The 24206-nt window shown below is 34.9% G+C and overlaps 1 protein-coding gene across 2 annotated transcripts; it reads right to left on the bottom strand.

Annotated features, from left to right (window-relative positions):
* Positions 1 to 3798: 3798 nt before the first annotated feature.
* Positions 3799 to 22978, bottom strand: LOC121976125 (GBF-interacting protein 1-like). 2 transcript variants are annotated; one of them, XM_042528131.1, is made up of 11 exons: positions 22567 to 22978; positions 21299 to 21342; positions 17997 to 18123; positions 10833 to 10965; positions 9601 to 9674; positions 9079 to 9414; positions 6124 to 6454; positions 5659 to 5914; positions 5425 to 5517; positions 4778 to 5242; positions 3799 to 4278 (listed from the first exon to the last, which is right to left on the bottom strand). In XM_042528131.1, the coding sequence occupies exons 1-11, from the start codon at positions 22739 to 22741 to the stop codon at positions 3925 to 3927; spliced, it is 2388 nt and encodes a 795-aa protein (XP_042384065.1). In that variant the 5' UTR covers positions 22742 to 22978; the 3' UTR covers positions 3799 to 3924. The 2 variants fall into 2 exon arrangements, with proteins under 2 accessions (XP_042384065.1, XP_042384064.1); XM_042528130.1 differs by having other exon boundaries at positions 9079 to 9674.
* Between the last annotated feature and the right edge of the window lie 1228 nt (positions 22979 to 24206).

Consider the following 24206-nt stretch of genomic DNA (forward strand, 5'->3'; position numbering starts at 1 on the left):
CGAGCAAATGGAAAGAATCATCTAAACACTCGAAGATATCCTACAAGCATGCGCGCTAGACTTTAGTTCAAATCGGATTGATCATCTACCTTTAATCGAGTTTGCCTATAATAATGGCTACCATAGCAATATCAAGATGGCCCTATATGAGGCACTGTATGGGTGAAAATGTCGATCGACCTTATACTGGGATGAAGTGGGAGAGAAGACCCTTATGGGGCTCGAGCTCATCTAAGCCACCGTGGACAAAGTGATAATTATTCAAGCGACTAAAGACAGTCCAAGATCATTAGAAAAGTTGGTCTGATACAAAATGAAGACTCTTAGAATTCGATATTGGTGAGAAAATACATATAAAGGATTCACCAATGAAAAGTCTGTCGAGATTTGACTAGTCCGGAAAGTTGAGTCCTAGATACGTAGGACCATTTGAAATCTTAGGAAGGATTGACACTCTAGCATATAGACTGGTCATACCTCTAACTTTATTGATGATTCACAATGTCTTCCATGTCTCTCAATTAAGAAGATATATGACAAACCTTAGTCATATCCTGAAGGCAAAATCATTGGTAACTCAAGGGAACTTAAAGGAAAACCTAAAGTATGAAGAGATAGTACAACTTTTCTAGATAAGAGCTATTATAATGCAAGTCCTCTATTATACTAAGGTTTAAATACTCAGGGTTTCAACTTTTCTAGATAGTACAAGGTGATATACAAGATGCAACTAGAATCAATTTAATACCATTAAACAAGGAGGTAGCGAAATACTCAATTAAATGAAATATATGAATTACACTGATTGGCTATGTAAACGAGTCAAGATAAGTGTCAAATCTAGAATGATTAATCTAGTCTCACTAAATCTGGAAGTGGTGGATAATCCAGAAGTCCAGAATCCCAACGAATAGCCCAGAAGGCTAGCATCTCGTGGTTGTGTATCTCATTTAGAGAAAAAATTTTTACAAATATATCGTAGTTGGAAATCGAACCGTAGATACTTGAATAATACCGTACACTGCCCAATGGGCTGAATGGAGGTATCCAACATTTGCCTTAATGTAGTGCATGCTTTTATGGGTCACAAGCTTCTGTATTCATTTCAATTTTGGATGCATGACTAGACAATGGGTTCTAAGAGACTTAGTAGTGTTCTTGTTTCTCAACTTTGACAAGTAGGAGCTCATTTAGTAATTTTGGCTAAAAATTGCTAAGTAGGCGCAAATTTGACAAATGATAGACACATAGATAACATTAAATCTTAGGGAGGTAAATGATATGCTTGTTACTGAATTTGGACTACTATACCCAAACTGTTACAAGTGATTCAACAAGAAAAAATTAGATTTTGGATACATGGCTCATCACAATGGATTCTAGGGGCTCAATGGTGTGCTTGATTCTCAATTTTGAGCAATAGAAGCTCTTGTAGAAAGTTAAAAGTGAGACATGGGCTCAAAGTTATCAAATTGACAAATCATGACACATTGACTCATCAAGTCTCAAAGAGTCAAACAGTATGCTTGTTTGTGAAATTAGAATACTATAGACTCATATAGTAGTTCTAGACTAAAACCGCTACATAGACTAAAATTGATACAAGTGTCTTAACTCTAAAAATTAGGGTTTTGGCATATGGCTCACCATAATAGATTCTATGGAGGTCAATGGTGTGCTTGATTTTCAGTTGGAGCTCTAATAGCAATTTTGGCTAAAGCTACTTATGTAAGTTCAACATCATCAAAATTGACAAATGATAAGTCAAATGATAGGCTTGTTTGTGAATTAGATACATGTTGATGAGACATATAAAAGAGAGGACCATAAAATGTGAGTAACTAAAGTCATAGTTGCTCATGGTCGAAAGAGACAACCCAACACAAATACATTTATGGAAGTAAAACATGCTTGAGGTATGCTTTTGATCTTGATTCAAAATGGGATATCTCTTTAATGATTTTGTTAAAAAGGAGGTCTTTTGTGTTTCTGGCCAAATAGAAATACTAAGTGACACCGACAAATAGATCACTGCCTACATCAGCTAAATATGCATTAGCTAAGACACTAAATTTGAAGAAGAAAAAAACTCCTCTGCAAGGTCTTCACCAAATAACTAGTTCAGTTAAACATAATTTCTTTCAATCACATTAAAAACAACACTGACATCTCATGTCGTGGAGGATGCATGACTGATATTGTTGCTATCGCACAACGAAAGTCGATGCTATTGAACTATTCAGTAGGGGCAACCACAGGCGACAATGGTCATGGTTTGTCTTAAACTTCTTCATCTTTCTCTTCTCCTTTCATGAAGATGCTTCAACGGGAATTTATGAAATGGAAGAGGAGACAGATTGTTTACAAAAGAATAACCTTAATTAATCTCCCTTCTCTCCGAATAAAAGTTATTAGGTTTAGGTCTATACATCCATCTCTCACATCATTAACCATATATGGTCACTCTTGATAGGTTGAGGTTAGATTCAATTTATATAGCATAACTTTTAAAAAATATTAAAATTAATTATTAATTAACGGCAACCCAAAATTAAAGAAAAATTCTAACATGAGATTCTTACCGCCTGCCAAGCTATAGCAAGCTAGATGATGATGCGTGAGACTTCCAACTGCCAACAAAAGATGAGAATCGTTAAAAAAATTTGACTGTAGATCTCTAGTGTCGCAACCATCAAGCTCATGCTTCCTCTTTGATTGCGGTAGCAGTTAACGTTTACATTCTCTGTTTTCCTTTGCAAAAAGTTTAGTTGCTCGCTCTCTTGCAGCAAAAAAATGAAATCTTTACGTTAACCTCACACTCTCTAGAAGGGAATAAATCATGAGAGATATTTACCCTAATAGAACAGCCCTTAATATGTGGAGATTAGACATCCAAAGAAGTATTAGAGCAAACATTCATACAAACTCATGAGAGCAAGCACCCATGAGAGCTTGCTTGCTCGCTTTATTGTCCCCAAGGTGTAGCACAGATGGGGAGTGCATGGTTCTGTGGCTGAAAGGTCCAAGGGTCGATCCCCGGGGTATCACTGCCTGGGGTTAACGTCTCCGCTATGCACTTTCTACCTGTGCACCTGCATTTACCTCCCTCCATATCCGTGGGACCGACTCTAGGGAGGCCGCTGATGTGGCGGTTCCATATTTTTTTTTTTTTGCTTGCTCGCTTTATTGAATCTTGATTGAGAAGTTTACTAATTCTCATGTTTGGGGTTAAAAGGGCTTCATCTTCCCTTGTTGTTCCATTGAAATAGTAGTTTTGGGGAAGATCAAAGAAAAAGGTGACATTGCACAGGGATTTCTATTCAAAATTGATTGAGTTTGGGAGGGGAAGCAAGCCAGTCAGTGATGGTGTGTGGAAACCTTTCCTTTCATCTCAACAATATTAACAATCCACTAACCAGGAATAATGTCCAAAACACAGAATATCCCTTATGAGAAATACCACACCCAACTTAGTTTTGCCTGGCCTTTACAGGTCACTCAGTGATCCCATCTGTGGAACTCAGCTAACTCATTTGATCAATCTTAGCCCATTTAATTACCTCTCGAGTTCCTGCAACATTCATACCCATCTAACTCAATTTGTCCCACACAATATGCCCATCTCACTCAGCCAGTATGGCCAACCCAACCAACTCAGCCTGCCCTATCATTTGACACTCCCAACACATTCATCCTGCTCAAGACACTCGGTCAATCCTATAGAACCTCAGGTCCATCTCAACTTTCACCCACTTTATGAACTAGAGTCGACTATACTCTGGAGTCTGGAGTTGCATATAAATAATGCGCAAGTCTGTTACTGTATTATTTTAAATATACCTGACAGTCATTTAGCTAAGAAAATTTCTTCCAATTACAGACAATTGCCCACGCCTTCCCTTGAATGAGGCAGATAGTACATCTTCAAAAGTTGCCAGTCCAATTTAGATGACCAAGACCAAGCTGTGACTGCTGATAGGTTCCGACCTGAGGGCCTGGAGCTGCCAGCCCAACCCCGACGCCTCCACCAATGGCTGGTGAGACCTGATGGTGCAACAACTGATGAGGTGCTGCTATGGACGCTGGTTGAGTTGGATGGTACAGGCCAGGGTACTGGACATGTGGAATCTGTGCTGCAGCACTGAATGAAGCATGGCCAGCATGTGCACCGGGCATAAATGCAGCATGTGGTGATTGTGCTGGTAAATTGTAGTAAGGAGCCGACGGCAAGTTTGGAACATCTCTGGGCGTCTGAATCCATAAATCAGATGTCTCTGCCTGCAGGAAATAAACAAACCGCATGTTACCACAAAACGACATAATAGAATAACAAGTATAACCATGTCATTTAGAAATAAAAATCAGTTCAACTTTTTGAACAAGATTTAAGCATTCATCAAGCAAATGGAGAAATTAGTACAGTACTGAACATTGCACCAAAAATCTAGGGATACTAACATGAAAACCATCTTTAAAGCCACAAGAGAAATAAGGTGAAAATCCTGTATTGAAACCATTGTCCAGACAAATACTTGCAGACAATATAAAGATACCTAGAAAAGTGTGGCTTCAGTTCACTTGAGTTGATTAGACTGCATTATAGAAATGCCACTAGAGACATAAGGTGACGAGAATACTTCATATCATATCCACAATAAAAACAGAGTCGAAGAATATCTAGAAAAGTAATGAGTTCAGCTTGTGAGAGTTATGGAACACTCTTGCCTTTTTACTAAATCAGTGAGATTAAAAAAAACATGAAGCTGTAAAATAACACCTGTTGATTCAGCACATAGAGACTGCTGTCTTTATACTTGACCCTGCTGAAATCTTCAATGCCTGTTGTACTGCCAACAGCAACAGGAGAACTAATACTAAAAGCAGAATTGCTATAGCTGGTATAGGCAGTAGGACTACCAGTGGGAAGTGGTTTATACTGTGGCAAGGCATATTTCATGGTGTCAGAAGAGATCTGTGAGCTTCCTCCTGGCATCAGAACAAAATTATTTCCATTTGACGGGTGAGGATATGCAGGATTGCTAGAATAGTTTGGCATTGCAATTGGAGGAACATAGATTGGAGAAAATATGTGCCGATATGGAACAAAGTTCGGGTAATGTGGCATGTGAACTTGGGGATACATCTGCGGAAGTGACTGCTGAGGCTGATGAACAAATTGTTGCTGCTGTGTGACAGCCACATTGGATAAAGGACTGAAACTAGCAGCAAGTGAGTTCAACACCTGCAGAAAAAAATGCAACAAATTAAACACAAAAGAATAGAGGCAAACACTAGTAAACCAGAAGCATAAAGCAACCAGGCACCCATGCAATGGCAAAACAGAGCCTCAACAAACCAAAAGGTATTTATGTAGTAATTAGCAATCTGACATAAGTGAGACTTGTCCCACACATAAAAAACAACCTCAGAAGATGAAGCCAAGTCCTGAATGTGTGCATTGTCTTCCATAACTGTTCTTAAAAATGGCACATCATAACCACTTTGATTGTCATAGGCCTGTTTGAAGTAAAAACAAAATAAGTTAGTGAGAATATCATCACAATAAGATCAGCTATTCTTACTAACTAGCGTTATGAATCTCTATTTCAATAGTTATTCACAGTTCAAACTAGAAGCAATCCATGTTGCCAAACTTACTCCAAAGTTCGACAAGCTTTCTGGATTTTTTAATTGTTGTTCAGAACTGTAAAGACTGCCACTTTTGACTAATCCAATGTCTGCATAACTTCCAATATGTTGAGTTGTAGACTCATTTCCAGTTGGCAGTTCCTCAGATTCTGCAACTGATGCAGGATAGTCAGATTGAGAGGTTCTAACTTGGACGTCCATGGTACCCCCATTAATAACAGTAAAAGTGTCCTCATTAGAGACAAGTGGAGGTGAAGCTGATGAACTGGCAACAAACTAAAGTATATGAATCCATTTTTAACATTAAAAATGAAAAAAAAAAAATGTAATGATAATTAAAAGCCCGAGGCAACAAACTGCAACAAAGCTTCATGATTGTTAGCAGTTTAATTAGGAAAAAAAAATCTAGGGAAATATTAGTCAGTATAAAGTCAAAGATGAGTTCAAAATGATAAAAATGAGAGATGGTAGGACCTCATAGAAGGTTCATCAGCAACATCATCTGCACTTTGAGATTGGTTATACGTATATTTGTTTGTGTCAAATCCAACTTCAAAACTGCCAAATGTCAAGCGTGCAAGTTCCGATTCTGGAACTTGTAAATGTTGGGGTATGATTACGTGTTGATTTTCTAGGATACTAAGTTTTGACAAGTTCTTAGACAGTCCAGTAACATCAATCACCTTTGAGCTAATCGAATTATCAGCAGAAGATGGAGCAGCTGAAACTGTTCCATATGTAGCTGGTACATCAATATTGGGTTTTCTAGTAGATTTTGGCTTCCACTCCATGTTGACCTGCATGGCTGCAAAGTGACTGTCAAAGCAAGCATAAAAGTATATTATGACAGAATCTTCAAGCCAGAATGATACATAGTTAACCATAAAAATATAGCATATGAAGTAGAACAAACTATTAATCATTTAATAAATGCTAGAAAAGAAATCACGTTAAGGGAGTATACATTGCTTGCTTACATTCCACCTCTAATCATGAAACCTTGTCACCACTCTTGATTTTTAGCAAGCTCAAGATCAATTATTATCTTGCGACTGCACCCAATTTGCCACTAGCTTAAAACAAGTGTCTCATCCATCTCTTAATCTCAATCTAGAGAGGCAAGTATGGATTAAGAGAGAATACACCTGTCTTGATCATTAGTGGCCACAAAAAGCCTTGTAAACTCAATTTGAAGTTGTTTAAGGTACCAACCAAACCAGAATAAAAAGAATATTAAATAGCAAATAATGCTAGAAATAATATATTTAAATATTTATCATGAATCTTATTTTTATTCTTCATAATATTTTTATTGTTTATTTAATTCTATTCAATAAATACAAAAAAAAATTATAATCTAATAAACATCGACTTATGTATAAATAATCCAATATTATATCATATACCAAAAATATTGTTGTATTTAACCAAATATTATCACTAATCACTGATCTGATATTTTTTTGACTTAATAATAAAAAAACTATTGATATTGTAATAAATAAATATATGATCACTAATCTGGTTATCTCATGTATGAAACATGATATGCATCCTTATTATAATAAGATATCATTTGTCATCTCGCAAACAAAAATATTTTACTGTCTTGATTATGCAAATTTCACTGATCCTACCACCTGTTTTGGAATTTGCACTACAAAGTCCTAAAATAAGTTGCTTCAAATTTTTCCTTCCAAGTAAAAAATATGGGCAGGGCCCAAATCCAAAGGAAAGTTACTTCTTGCTACCATAACTGGAAAAAGATAATGAACTAGGGATGTTCCATAATTTTACAAATAGCAGACTATATTACAAAAATTTGAGATCTCTTGATCTTTCAATATGCTCTTACTCTCCTCAGAATGGTGCTCAGATCAGAAGCATGACAAATGGCGGTGGCAGTGACTGACGAACCATGATAGAGGCTAATGGACCAAAAGTAGCACTAGATCCTATGGAGTGGCATTTGCCTTCTCAAGCTCAAAAATCAAGTTCAATGTTAGGAAGAGGAGTAGGGTGGTGGTGTACATGGAAGGCATCTATAGTCCCTTGGAGACGACTTTTGTAATGCTTGGATCACCAAAAAAAGGCTTGCCCCCAAGCTACTTAAAGAAATAGAGCACGGCTGCCCGGTCCATCTAGAGAGACCACATTGCACCTTTGTGGATAATCTTATTTTCCCCCTTGATGAAGTTAAGTTATTGATAGGGGAAAATGATTGATAGGGGATAATGATGCAGAAAAGAAAATAAATTGAAGAATAACTTGAAAACTTGAATCCAATTGAAATTTAAACTTAATTTTTAATATTTGATAAATTGTTGAGTTATTTGATAGTTTAAGGTTGTCACATTTTTTCCTTTTAGTAATTAATGAAGTATTTATTTTCTAGTTTTTATTATGGTTGGGAGTATAAAAAGTGGTCTAAAGTTAATGTTAAGAATCTATTTTATTTCTTTGTGAGAGAGTTATCATTTTGAGGGTGTTCGCTTTGATCATCCACTGTGATATGTCAAATCACCTCCCTCTTAATAGAAGTAAATGTTAGAATATTACTCATTTTCTTTCAACAATTTTGCTTTTACATCTTGAATAAAAAGTATAACCCTAAATTTTTTCTATTCTCTACACTATTCAATTTCCAATTCTCACTGTCTCCATAAACTGGAAGCCAATGAATAGATTAGTTATTATTAATCTTCTGGAGCGTATTCCTTTTCTCAATCAAGAGAGCAGATGTCAAGGGTTCACTGTTCTTTCTTGAAATTATCATCCCGTTTAGTTACTAGAACCACATCTCTTTTTTCACAATCCGTCAGCTAGTTTTCCATTCTTCAAAAAACCAATATGCATCTGTGTGGCTTGAATTGGGTCGAGAGCATCATGCCACCAAAGTGTCCATGTGGCACCAAGATTGTATCTTCGCAAAGCTGGATTTAACTAATATCTTCATCAAACATTTAAACAGTATGATTTGAAACAACATTAATATGTATAATCCAATTTACAGGCATTATAGTAAATTTATTTTATTTTATTTTTTTTAATAATTCAAGAGAGTGTCTAGGCTTCGCCCAACTAATCTTGGAGGTAGACGGCCTTCCCCCTAATTTGCCTACCGGGAAATCTGGAGAACTTATGCATACTTGAAGGTCGATCTCCAAAATATTCATCCATTCCCCTAAGTGTTTTACCACTGCACCACACCCGTGATGGCTTAGAGTAGATAATTTAGTTTGCATGGCTAGTTACTTTGTAATCAATGATTCTGTTGAGGTATATATGGATGCAAAGAACTCTTTTCTATTGCATATACTGCTATCTTTCTTATAACTTGATGAATTAAAATACAGATATTAAGCATCATGCATGCATCTGACCATGATACAAGGACAACATTAAGAATGCTAGTAACAGAAGATTTACCTTTATGACTACTAACTGACTGACGCTGCACCTTGCCATTATGTTGGTTACTTGGAGCAGATTTTCCCATAGGTGTGTTGAGCAAAGTAGGCACTGAAGTAGAGACTTGGTTTAACTGATTGCTCTTATATGCGGCAATTGAATGACCAGGTAATTCTGTCTGCGGCAATACATCTTTTCTCAGTAGAGAAATTGAAAAGGAATTTGTAGAAACAGATGACTGAGAAGCCCTATAATTGGGAGGTTGTCTCTGAGCACCAACAGCTCCAACTTCACGACGAATAGCCCCAACTTTTCCAGCTGATAAAGAGTTAGCAGATGGGACATGCACGGGATCTGAGAAGGAATAGTACAAACTATCACTGGAATTGCTTGGTGGAGTTTTAGAATGAGCCCTATAATTATTATCGAAATCCTGTGTCCTGGACGAGAGGGTTGTCTTTGCCTCTCCATGCTGGCATGCCCCCTGACTAGCACTTGAGCCTGTTTCATTGGCATTACTAGGTGGATCAATAGACTTGCCTGAACCTGCTGATATGAGTTGTCCTAACTTTGGTGCAACAGAAAGTTGTTCCTCCAATATATCTCGGTCATTACTTAAGTGATAACATGTAAAATAGGAAACTATGTGAGATTTAACACTTTTTCACATAAAAGAAAAAAAAGAACAAACACAGCATTGACTTCAGTATCACGGATGCCTTGAGCAAAAGCCAACATAACACAAAAACTGAGAGAAAGTTGCTCAAATTGGCACACTTTCTTGGAAGGCTCATGCTTATAACTTGGGCAGAAAAAAAAGGACCATCATGCGAGAAGACCAAATATAGTATAACAACTATCTTCTTCACCCATACTTACACTTGCCACAAAAGCTCATTTTGATGATTCTCAATGTATAAAAAATTCTCACAGATACTCTTCAACTACCCTTGCCATACCCCTGTTGAAGCAGACTCCAGATACACACTTGGTACTTCTATTGAACATGTGTAATAAAATTTCATAAATAATAGAGCCAGAAACTTAGATCAATGCTTGTGTCGCATCTATTCAAGTCTAAAAAACTTGAGTTGCTTCTAATATGCAACCAAGTAATCCCCAGCCACATTCCTCACCTTGCTATTTCTCAATTCACACCAAATAAAAATAAATTTAGGGGAGAGGAAAGAAAGGCCATTCTCAATCACCAAATTATTTTGGTCAACAATGGCTTGTGCACAAATTTGAAAGCTGGCAATATTTGTCAAATTAGTATGTCAGAACTCTTGATAAGCCGTCAAATATTATTACACATGTTATTCATATTCTGTTGAGAATCCTACATGTGATGGCTTTTCATACAATACCAAACCAAAATGTTGGTGATCTTCTACATCACTCATGCCATTGCTTAACAATTCACAATTACTGGAATTTTTACCGGATGAAAATATCACTAAATTGACAACCTCAATGATCCTTCAAGCTCTCATGTTCTACCTTAGCACGTCATCAACCAAATGTGTTCATCACTATTATTAGGAGTCAAGTACATAAATATATTCCTCCATTGAGCTTTATATCACTATTCTCCAGTGATATATTCAAATTTAGTGTTCTACTCTGCCACCGTCTTCAAATTGTACAAACACTCAATATATATTACAACCACCAACCAGCCCCAAAAAAAACAATGAAGGTCATGCAGCCAATGATAGTAATGTAGTTGTAATTTAGCCTCTACCAAAATCCAAAAACAAAAAAAAACAAACCTCTTCTCAATGACACTTGATGAAGTGTTTCCAATGCTAGAAGTTAATTGATCAATTGTTTCTTGTACAGCATCCTCTTTGGCATTTTGGTTGGCTCGGTTGTCTCTAACAACACGAAATTGTCTGCTAATTCCTGCATAGTTGAACAAAACTCTCTAAAAATTTATACATCATGAATATGTTCCACAGAATATAATGGACAATGGAATTCTGAAAGACAACCCCCAAACAAATATACAAAGCCATTTTCTACAATTCAGAGATTAAGAAACTTATTAAGAACACATTCTTCTCGTGAAGTAAGATATCATTTAAACAAGAATCATGAAAGCATAATCAAATTTCAACAAAATGCATGGCGACATTTTAGGATTCGGAATATCATAACTATTTTTTGTGTTTCTTCTTGTCCTCTAGAAGCAGTAGCATCTTAATTTTTTTTTCTTTTTTTCTCAAATGAGAAGTAATCTGCACAATGGACCTATAAATATGTGTGATGCACTTGAGTTGATCATACCCAGAAACACTTGAAAATATAAAAAGGGGGGCAGGAGTTAAATGCCTACAGTAGCAGTAGAAATGCTATGAAAGAGGAACAGAAAGAGCGCCCAATAAACAAGAAAAAGAAACAGAATGGCTAGCAACAGAGGTGCAGCATGAAAATAATATAATAGACAAAATTTGACTATTTAGAACTCTCTGCTTCATGTATAGGTTAAATAAAAGGTCCCATTTTGAACAAGGAAGATGGAATTCACACATCTTAAATAGAAATCAAGACCTGCAATGCAAGCAGTTCCAGTCAGTGACTAACTATTGCTCGTGGAGAAGAATCAAATTAATGTATTCTTAGGACTGGATTTCAACAAAAGATATGTCATATGTTGCTTAGACTCGAGACAAGGTACGTAGATTTGATGGGGGTGTGTTTCCAAGTATCTAGCAAGGTTGATTCTGAAAGCTTTTACATGCAAACTCAACTTAGAGCTTTAGGCTCCGTTTGGTATGCATGATAGGATAGGATTATATTTTCAAAAAGTTTTTAATCAAGCATTTGGTAGAGTTGATTAGAGGTAGGATTATGGATGATTAGAGGTAGGATTCATAATACCTTGGCCTTAAGAGGGATTATTTATCCTACATTTAATCCTATCCTAATCAACCCAATCCTATCCTATCATGCATACCATTAGTGTCCAACACAAATATACAAGTACCCAAAAAAATATATGAACAGAAGCAACAACTACCATTGTAAACCGAGATGGCCAAGATAAAAGGCCCAACATAGCACCATCATGGAAGAGGAGAAAAGTTGGGTGCCTAGAGAGAATGGTTAATTATAAACCCAAATAAGAATCTTCGCAAGTTGCAAACATCTTTGCTAACTTTCAACGGTAATTACAGAAATATTGATACTTGGAGAGAAAGTAAGGAAAAAAGAAAACAATTTAAGCTGTGGAAATCAGGGACATTTGAAGTATAAAAATTTCTGGTTAACAAATGCTGACCGAAACAAATGTCTGTCATTTATTTCTATCCCACCATAATGGGGCAGGAAATAATATCACTGATATAGGTGAAATAAATCTTCCTCACTTCCTTTCTCTCCCTGATTTGTCAGCAGATGAACAAGGGAAAGAATTTTTTTTTTCTTTCCCTTCATCTAAATTTCTTCTACTACATAAGAGGCCTGAATAATTGCATAGAATCGCTATGAGTAGCTACATCGACATTCAGACAAACAATTCTCACCATATACTACTGAAATTGTTTTTTGCCCCTATGGATGTGGTGCAGTGGTAAGAGGAGCAATAAGAGGACTAGAGTTCGAATCCCAAATGGGACGAATATCTTGGAGGTTGACTCCGAGTGTGCATAAGTTGTTCTCCAGATTTACCCGGTAGGCAAACTAGGGGAAGGCCATCTACCTCAAGGATTAGTCAAGTAAAGCCCGAACGCCTGGATTATCAAAACATATATAATATTTCCCTTGAACAAGGTTTTAAAAAAAAAATCCCTTGAAAAGGGTAAAAAAAAATAGCTCCAGTCCCCATATAATTGAGCTTGCATCCAAAGTTGGTTTTCCCCCACTATATATATTTGTTGTTAACAAAAAGGTTACTATTATAAGAAGATTCTTGGAATTTACTCTAAGCATGACTGACAAAACAACAAAAGAAATAGGAAATGAGAAAGGGGGGAAATCTGTTAGCATCATGAGATATTATAAGACAGGAATGAGGCAACTGAAAAATAAAAAAATCAACAGATTAATCAAACAAGAGAAGGCCGAGAGAAAATATATATATATATGAAGGACAGTGAGTACAAATGGAACATAATTTGTATGCTAATCACGTACATTGACATTAACCTCCTCAACTGAGTTGCCATTTTATAATTTTTCATAAGAAAACTAACAAGCTTCAAAGCACAAATCTTTATCAATGCAGAAATGCATTCCAAAATAACATTTAAAACGGATTCAAAAAGAGGCAATGGAAGGCCCCTATCAAAAATACAATGGAGAAATAGAATGAGATAGAGATAAAGTCAATGAAAAACGGCCTTGTACTGTTAGATGAACATATCACAACCTTTTCCCATCCCTACAAGCATATATGGTAGCAAATATTGTGATCTTGACCTTAGGATCTTATGATCCTAAATTTCAAATTGGGCTAAAGATCATTTGAACCTACAATTCAATCTCATCTGTTACTATTCCTAGATAGGATCTCAGCCCAACCACCTTGATTAGAATACATTTGTATTCAATATTGATCAACCTTTACTGTAGCAATTAAGATTTTATACATTATCATTGAAGAGTTGTAAATTATATCTTTTTAACTCTCAATTAAAAAATCTTTTTTAATAATTGTAACTATCATCTATCTGTAACTATTGTTAATAATCTTTAAATGTTACCATGGACTTAATAGTAAATATCTCAGGGCTTCTATGAAACAATACCCGACTTAGGGATGTGATACAACAACAACAACCAAGTCTTTTCCCACTAAGTGAGGGCAGCTGACTTAGGGATGTGAAACAAAATTAAAATATATATACATATATAAAGATAGAGGGAAGTACTTCAGGGATTGACTCTAGTATATTGTCATGTTGCTTTGTATTAGAGCAAGCTCCCCTCACATGCTCATGTTCTCTATATGTTGCTATGGAGCCAGAACACCTACTGGATTCTCATTGCAACACACTCTGGGAGAACAAGCAGATCTTGTCCTTATCTTGAGTTCTTACTTTGCTGCAGATGTGTTTTCTTGTCTCCATCCAATGTTGCCTTGCTGAACAGTTTTCAGGCATTGATTTAGCAAAATCTACTGGGAGTTCCAACTTTGTGCTTCTTCAGTTTTTTCCAATTGAATTTCTCCTGCTTCTTTGCCTTGGTGAGCTCACATCAACAGCAGATCATCTCGTCATAGCAGATCTTCATCAGACTCAACATAACTTCTCAATCTGCAGCTCTTTCCTGTGTGTTTCTCTTCTTCCAGCTCTGATCTGATCTTTACCTTTGCTGTTTGTTCACTCCACAGCTCTATTCTTCTTCAAGGCAATTTCACCTGTTTCTTTTCTGCATACCAGCTCTTGAACCTGATCTTTTCTGTTTGAGATTTTTTCTGTTTCTTTCAGCCACACCATATATTTTCTGTAGATTCTAGTGGCCCCAAATTGAAAGTCATCTTTGCTCTCTGCTTCTAGCCACTACAGCAGATTGACAGAGCAGGCAGCCCATTCTGCTCAATCTTGAATTTATTGCTTTCTCTGCCCATCTGATGCTTTAAAATGATGCTTCCTGCTTGAAGGTAAAGGCATTCAACACAGCTGTTGGTGGATGTCATCCTTCAACCAAGTTGGTCTATTAGTTCATGTTTCAAAAAGAACCCTACTAGAACTGCCTTCTTTCTAAAACCAGCATAATATTAGCTGAACTAGCTTCATTGCTTTGGAATCTAAGAACTATTAGTCAATTAGTGATCTCTAACTATATGGGTCCATCCAAGAGACTTTCCATGACAATATTAGGCAACATGGCCTCTACCGTTGACATACTCTAATGAGGAATATCTATGTTTCCGCTAGTGGGAAACTAAATCTCAGAATGCAGCATCCATACCATCTCTAGTTTATGAAGATGCTTCTAGGAAAACAAATCTCAGAATGCAACATCCATACCATCTCTAGTTTATGATGTTTCTATCACTTGTATAGCAAATGCTTATGTATCAAAAATCAAGATACCTAGATTCTAGAGCTTCTAGCCATACGTTTGTACCATCTCCCTTTTCTCAAGTCCTAAACCTACATCTCATCCTACTGGCATCGTTGTAGAAACGGGTCAGTTTGACTTGTTTCGGTTGTTGGTCAACTCAACCCTACACCATTTTTACAACTTCCTTTGGTTCCTATGTAAACTTTTCTTAGAAATTACTCTGTTAGCAAACTCACAAAGTTGCTGAATTATTCAATAGCCTTTACGATTGATTCTATATCCATCCGGATCAAGAGCAAGTATCTAATGCAGGTCCAGAGTCTTGAGGATTATATTTGACTATGACTGCACATTCAAATGTTCTGATGTCTTAATCCCTCACCATACCAAATCCATAGTCATGCCAGAACCTACCAAGATGACAATGTTCAGAAGGCCCTATACTAACAACTAGAAAATAATGCTGAAACCTTCCTCTCGGTATTCATAATCCTGATTCCAATCACATTTGCCTAGAACATTCTAGGTCCAAATAAAGTATGCTCAAAACTTGACGTTAAATACTTTATTTAACCTCATAGATGGCTAATCTAGAATTACAGTCTTCCTATTAAAGGAGCATCCTAAATATTCCTTTTTTCTGTGTTGAAATTAGAAAATTGAATTAGAGTGTCTATTATAGCTTTTAGAAGTGACAATACCAAAGTAATTTTCTCATACATTTTAATTATTTGTCTCTAGCTAGAGTATTCTTTAAAAATCTTCATGTCCTTTTACACCATAACTGAATAATGTTGATAGGCAAAATAGGCAGAGAGTTAAATGGATGATACATTATTATTTCATCTGGGCATTTATCCCAAGCTTTCAGATGATCCCATTCTCAAAGCGTACTAGCTATATAAATCTCATGACTTATAAATTAGCTTTATTCAGTTCATGATTGTCAAGATCTACTGATACCTATATGGATTGCCCAAGTTGGATCATATCAGAAAAGTTCAGTGCAATCTTTCTCAAAAAATCAGTTACCACACAAAGATCATCAAGACATTTTCAACAACCCAAGATCCGAAGAAATTACCTAGAAATGAAATAGATTCCACTAGAAAATATATGGAAAATTTTGAAATTTGAGCAAATCGAAGGTGAAAATGGATGGATAGGTTGAAATTTGGATGAATTAGATTTGATATGGAAAACCAGCTTGAATCTAGTAAATGCAACTAAGAAGGCAAGATATTCATCACTATCACAAGTTCCAACTTAAATTTCTCAACCTCACCACCACTCGATATTGTCACAAGATTAATCATTAAACCTTTCTACTAATTTTAACCTGTCTCTAGTTAGATGGGATGGAGTGCCTCATCTATCTCTTTCCCTCTGTTTGAGTAAATTGAGCGAAATTACTATTGGTTGCAAGAAATCTTATAAATCTATTCACTTTCCGATGTGAAGTTCAAAAAAGACTACTAATATGAAATATTAACTAGTAAACTAATATTATCAAATATTATTAATAATAGAATATTATTTAAATTTATACTAATAAATAATTTCTAGCATTATTTAAATTTTATACCAATAAATAAGGTTTTTAACATTTCTTGTAATACATTCTGACTTTTTTTATTTATTTCTTATATATTAATAAATATGATTTAATTTATTAAAAATCTAATACATACACATTTATCTTAATGATCTATTATTACCTAATAGTTCAAAAATATAAATTTATCATATAATAATAATAATATGATACTATTAACATTGTCATAATAATATGATATTATTAACTTGGTGTCACTACTAATATTGGGATAATAGATAATGTATTCTAATCCAACTTTACTACTTCTAATATGAACTATATGTAATGTGAGTTATTAATTATATAATGTTTGATGAAACATACTGTGAACAAGTATTATGATTGCACAGAATTTATTATCTTATATAGATATTTTATCTTTTGACAAATCTGATTTTGGTTTTTCAATCATCCAATTCTGATATCGATACCAACTTGACAGTCATGATCACAACTTATAAGTGATATAACTAATAATTTAAACATTCTTGCTACTTATTTACTAAATATAACTTATGAAGCTATGACTTATTAATAGTGATTGGCGATTAACAATTTAGTTTTGATTATGAACATTTACTGAACAGTTACAAGGTATAACTAAGTATCTTATAAATTTTTAATAAAAAGTTGGGCTAACTTATAACCCCACCACCTTACATGATTGACATCTTCTCAATTCTTCTTGCCCAGGCCAGAAATCTTGCCATTCACCTAGAGTAGGACGAAGAAGAATTATTGCCTAACCACTTGCCTCCTGTCCACTTATCATTGAAACACACTGCCACCTGCCAAGTATGTGACTGCCACAGGCACAAACCTAACTGCTACAACTTGCCTCTGTCAGCGTTGTGTCATTTCAATCAACTAGCAAGGCAACATGTTTCAGTCATGCTGACTGAAACTACATTTATTTTATTTAAATTCATGCCCATGAATAACATGTTCTAGGTCCAAAGGAGAAAGGTTCTACCTAGTCAAATGAATATAAAATTAAAACAAAGAACCAAAACTTAGATAAAACCCAGACAGCTGAAAAACAAAGCCCATGATATACCACTTAAAAAAAAATTAGGACCATGACCCATCCGACTAAAAAAACACCAAAGTTCTCTGTATCAGACATTTAATAAAACAGCAAGTAAACAAGCAGATGTCGAGGACTGCAAGCACTCACAAAATTAGAAAATACAACAGAATAAAGAATTCATTTACTCTGCCTACAGAATTAGAAAAGAATTGTTACTTTATAACAAGGGAATTCATTTTGCCTGTCACACTCACAAAACCAAAATAACAGAAGCTCAGAAGTTGAGATATTCATTACTTGGTATTGATTTTTGAATATAATTTTCTCTCTGCAAATTCAGATCCAATGATGTAGACGATTTTGCCCATTGAAGATTAGGTTCCACGTGTTTTCTTGTATCAGAAAAGCTCTTGTAACCTGTAGGCTGAGGTCATGATAAATGTCCTAATGAGTAGATGAAATTTTATACAAAGAACAGAAAAATTAGAGTCAAATAAAAAGATATGTAGTCCATGTACACTAGAATAATGAACCTAAGGATAACTTTGAAAAAGTTATGATTTACATAATATACATAGGATTTCTTAACCTATTTCAAATGCAATGCCAAAGAATTTCATGTATTTATTTCTTCAGAAAGAAAGAAAAAAACAAAGTGTGCTTGTGTGCCATGGGAAGGACGCTTAAGAACAAAAAAAACATAATCAAACTAACATGAAAATATAACAATAACCAAGTCTTTGTCCTACAAAGTGGAGTCAACTGTATAAGTCCTCCTACATCATTAGGCTCGATCCCCTACTATATCATTTATATTTAAATGAATTTTATCATATTTTATAAGCATATCTTCTTTGATTTCTCTTCCTCAATTAAAATACATATTTGTTAGGGTCTCACATCACCTACTTGGGAAATTTATTGGTCATGTGTCTTTCGAAGTGTTTTCTTAATAAGTGCAACTCCAACTTTCTTTGTTCTCATTTTTTATCTATCCATCCTCGTATGTCCGCTTTAGCATTCTCATCTCCGACTCTCATCTTTAACTCGTGTGCTCGCTTCATAGTTCCAACATTTAACTCCGTATAATGAAGTATCTTTAACTCGTCATTTTGTAAATTTCCCATTAAACTTTAAAAGTATCTTACGATCACAAAAAACAACTAACTTCCTCTTCCATTTCAATTATCTTAAGTATATCCTATATAAAACATCTCTATCAACCATCCATCCTTTTACAAAAAACAAAAAACGAACCTAGATACTTGTCATCTCCCATCTTTACAATTATCTTGGAATGCCAACTACTAAACTTAAATTTCATATATTCAGTCTTTAATCTACTAAGCCTAAAACACTTTTGAGCTTAGCTTTCCTCTTTTACATGTCGCATCAACCAAAATAATATCATCTACAAACAACATGCACCATGGCAACCTCTCTTGGATGTGTCTAGTGTATCCATCCATAACTAGTGTCAAAAGGTATGGACTTAGATATGATCGACTCGATGTAATCTTGTCTTTATGGGAAGGCTTCACTCAATCTGCCTAGAATCTTCATTCTTGTCATTACATCCTCATATATATCCTTAAGTATTAATATATATTATGTTGACATCTTTCTTTTCTAAAATTCTCAACATAATTTCTCTTGATATTCTATCTTAAGTTTTTTCTAGGTCAATAAATATCATATGATACTTCTCAAGCAATTGTTTGAGAATATGTATAACTTCTAGCGTCCATCTTTCAAGTATAAATTCAAATTGATTTGCAGTCGCCTTCATCTTCTTGCTTTATTTTTTTATCACTCTTTCTCAAAGTTTCATGGTATGACGCATTAGCTTAATGCCTCTATAACTCGTACAATTTTTGTATGTCTCCTTGTTTTTTCAATATTAGATTTAATAACTTTATAAGCCATTGAATACACTGCTTCCCTAGCCACTTCAATACATCTATTGGAATATCATCTGGTCTGACCGCTTTTCCATTTTTCATCGCATTTAGTGCCCGTTCTACTTCTAAAATTTGAATTCTCCAATAAAAATTAAAATTTTTTCCTACTTAAATTTTCTAAGATAAGTTAGTAACTTAAATCTTCATTAAAAAAATTGATAAAAATATTCATCGCTCCTTTATTTTCTCATCCTTCACTAATACCCTATTAAATTCATTTTTAATGCATCTTATTTGGGTAAGAACATTTTATTTTCCTCTCTCTCTCTTTAGTTATTCTATAGATGTATCTCCCCTTCTTTTGTGTCAAGTTGTCAATACAAGCATTAGAAAACTTTAATCTTGGCTTCACTTTCTTAACCTCTTTTTTACCGACATACTTTTAAAGCTTTCTTCATTGTTACAAGTATACATTTAGGTGATTCTTTTTTCTTTCATTTTCTCCTATACTTCCTCGCTCTTTCGCCAAAATTCTTTATTTGATGGTGTTCGTCCTCTTGACTTACTGAGCACACTCTTGGCCACTATTTTCAAGTTTGGCACTATCTTATCTCATCTCGTATTTGAGTCATCATGTGTTTCTCTTAATACGTGTGCTCTACCGTCTTCTTAAAAATACTTTGTTTCTCATCCTTTATCTTCCACCACTCTCTTCCTAATCATAAGAAATTCAATTTGCGACTTATTATTTTCACTTTTGAAAGTAAGTCTTCTTCTCTTTTCTTAAAAACATATTAGTTATTATAAGTTCATATGCTATCACAAAATTCAATATAGTTTTTTTCTTCATTTCTTATTCCAAAACCATAGCCCACATATACCCTATCATATTCCTTAATTTTTACCCCTACATGCCCATTGAGATCTCCTATTAAAATTTTTTATACTACCTCATTTAGATCTTCCCAAAACCTTTGGAGTCCTCATTTAATCCTATTTTAAGTGCATATATGCTAATTGCATTAATAGTTTCTTTCGCTACTACAATCTTAAGAGCTATAATACTCTCTCTCTTCCTAACTACTTTTTTCTTTAAACAAACTATCTACTATAATACTACTAAATTTCTCGTTTTACTCTTTCATGTGTACCATAACTTAAAACTTGAGTTCTCTATCATCTTTGTGTTATCTACCCATTTTGTCTCATGTAAGCATAAAATATTAATTCTTCTTCTAATCATCATATCTACGATCATTGATTCCCTAGTGAGTGTTCCTACGTTTTATGTTCCAAATCAAAGACAATTAGTATTCTTATAGTTTCAATTCTTATCCAACTTAGGGTGAGAACTCTTTCATATTTAATACTACACCTAAGTACTCATGAAGATGTAGCAGTCCTTGCCAAGACATTGCAGTTGAACCCTACAACACAATGCTTCCGAGAAACAACCTAATATTGGTGCAATAATTTTTTGATAGATTCATACATATCATTTACCAATGTTTTGATGGTGGCTGACACCCTAACGCAAAGTGAAATTATGTAAAAGCTCAAATATGTTAGTACATCACTTTGTGGAGGTATAAAAGCAATGAAGTAATTGGGATCTTCCTATTCATACATTTTTGTGTTATTTCTTCGAAAACTAAACCAAAAAATGTTTACATATATGTTATCAGTGTTGATACATACCTCTTTCTTCCTATCCCTTCTCCTTTTTACCTCATGAAAAGGATCTGTCATATGAATAAATAAAGAACTTAAGCAAGATTAAGAAAAGATCATTGAATGAAATGATATAAAATAACACAATTATTCCAACACAACTTAAGCAAGATTGAGAAGAGATTGTTAAATAAAAAGATATAAAATACCATAGTTATTCCAACACAAGTATCTTTAAATACCATTTGCATTTTTCCAAGGATGAGACATGAAAGATGCAGTAATATCAATTAAGCTTAAATTAATTAAACATGTAGGCTACAAATCTTCAATCATGCCAGCTTGAGAAAACAATTCATGTGAATATGAACAGGATAACCCTATTAGCCAACTACATTGGAACACTTTCATGAATAGACTTTAATCTAGGTGTGGTTTTGTAGCTACTCCTCGCCCCTAGTCTAAACATGTAGGAAGCTTGAAAACTAGTCTTTTAGCTATCACAATTTCCATTACTACCCACCAAACATATCAATAGCTCATTAACGCCAAGAATTATAATTTCCTACATTTGTTTAATACCCCTATACTTTTTATAATTTTGTATTCTCCTTTGTTTTTATATAAAGGAACAAGAGTACTTACCCGCATTTGTTTTGTTTTCAATATCAAGTTGAATAACTTCTTAAATCATTCGATACCTTACTTCCCCATGCACTTTCATACCTCTATCGAAATATCATCTTGTTCAACTACTTTTCCATTTTGCATCTCATTTAAAGCCCGTTCAACTTTTGAAATTTGAATTCTATGATTAAAAATTTAAATTTTTATACTCCTCTGACCTAAGTTAAATTGGCATCTTCATCTAACTATTGACAAGCTCCCTCTAACAACTGCACACTCCCCAAACACCTAAAATGTAGGCATAATCTTTTATCATCTGCTATACTTACTGCATATACAGTTTGCCAAGTCATCTTTTCAAATACAAAACGAACGTACAAGGAAAACTGATATCTAAGAGCCATTCCATGCATGGCATGAGACGAGCAGTAAGTAGGCATGCATTGCCCTTGAGCACATTGATAAAACTAGACGTGTAAACCCAACTTTACTCCTGCTCACCAGCTATTAAAGAATACAGGATCTAGGAACATCAGTTCAACTGTAATGAAGCAACCAAACATAAGAAGTACATAGCAACCGGGGTTGGTCAGTTGCACGAACCAAAAGGAACAAACTTTGAAAATTCAACCAGAAGCGAAGAAGGAAAACGAGCATCGAATGAGAACCTTGATAGAGCAGCCTCTGGGCGGTTTCATTGGGATCCATGTTCGTCTCCTTTAGCATGGCGTAAATATCAGCGTCTGAGTGGTCACCGACGATCTCCCTTATGGACTGGATGGTGCTCCGGATGCGAAAAGGAATAATTTGACTGCCGCCGTCGTTCCTAGGCGCCAAGACCATCTCTGGCAAGGTCAGGAGAGAGGAAAATGAAGCACGGCAACGCAGCTGCAGAAACCCTAACGGATGCTAACGGCCGACGTGCATCAAGCATCAAACATCAAACCAAGAGAAAGGGGGATCAGACGTTGGGAGCCAAAAAGGGGCGGCAAGGGTTTTGGGAGGGGAAGGAATTGAAGACTTGGAACCCTAAAATTAGCGAGTCGACGCAATTTGGCCTGTAACTCGATGGGGGGTATTTTAGGAAAGAGGGCGGCGAGGTCGGTGCTGACTGCAAGTCGTCTTATTTGATTAACGTTTTGGTGGGTACGGAATGGGCAAGCAAGTCAAAGGTACACTAATCGGACAAGTCAAATCAATTTGTAAAATTTGATCACTTTTTCTATTAGATAAAAAATCTGAAAATTGATTTAAATAATAGTTAAACATACCTTTAATCCCGTATGTAATATCCAAACAAAAATAAAACAACAACGAGGAGGATGGAATTTCACCTCTTGTACTAGGGGTAAAATCGTGTCAATGATAATTATTTTTATATAATTTTAATTTAAATATATTTAAATTAAAATTTGAATAATTCAAATTAAATTTGAATTAAGTGATTTTGAATTATAATTCGAATATGTTCGAATCAAATTTCGAATAATTTGAATTGAACTCGAGCTTAAATTTTATTTTAAATCAAGCTTGGCCCATAATATCGTATATATTTTTTTAGCTCAACTCAAATGTTAATATTTTCATATTATTTAATTTTATTGAATTGTTTGCATTTCTACTTTTGGTCAATCAATTGAAGGTTGGAAGATATTCTCTTACTTTGAATATTTCTTTTGATCCTATTTTGGCTTATGATTTTTCTTTTAAATATTTCATCAAAATTTTATGGATAAATTGACATAGAAACGCTCCAAGAAGATCCACTCGAAAATAAAGATCCACTTGGGAATGAAGACAGCCACTCCCCGAAAAGATCTATTCAAGAATAATGAAGATTCACTCGGGAATGAAAACAACCACTCCCTGAGAATATTTACTCGGGAATAATGAAAAGTTTGTAACTCCTTTGCAGGATTCTTACTCGGGAATGCGTACTCCTAGGTACTTACAAATGGACTCGGGAATAATGAAGATCCGACAATCTAGATTAAGTCATGTCATATATTAAGTGATGGATTTCCCATTCACACTTTTATTGGTTCAAAATTAATTTTTCAACAATCTTCCACATGAATGAATGAAAATTAATGTATGCATATATGATGATATCAAAGGAGAGTTCAATTGAAAGATTATTGTTTCAAGAGAGGTAGTTTGTGCTTTGAACCTTCCTTATTAGAATACTATCAGATTTACTAGGCCGCTTAGTAAACGTGGTGTCTTGAACTACTCAGCTGTTTGTGTAAATCAAGACAATGGTTTAGGAACGAAGAAGTACTCGAGGTGAATAGCGCGCGTCGCTTTT

The sequence above is a fragment of the Zingiber officinale genome, chromosome 4B, assembly GCF_018446385.1.
Source record: "Zingiber officinale cultivar Zhangliang chromosome 4B, Zo_v1.1, whole genome shotgun sequence".
Classification (NCBI taxonomy): Eukaryota; Viridiplantae; Streptophyta; class Magnoliopsida; order Zingiberales; family Zingiberaceae; genus Zingiber; species Zingiber officinale.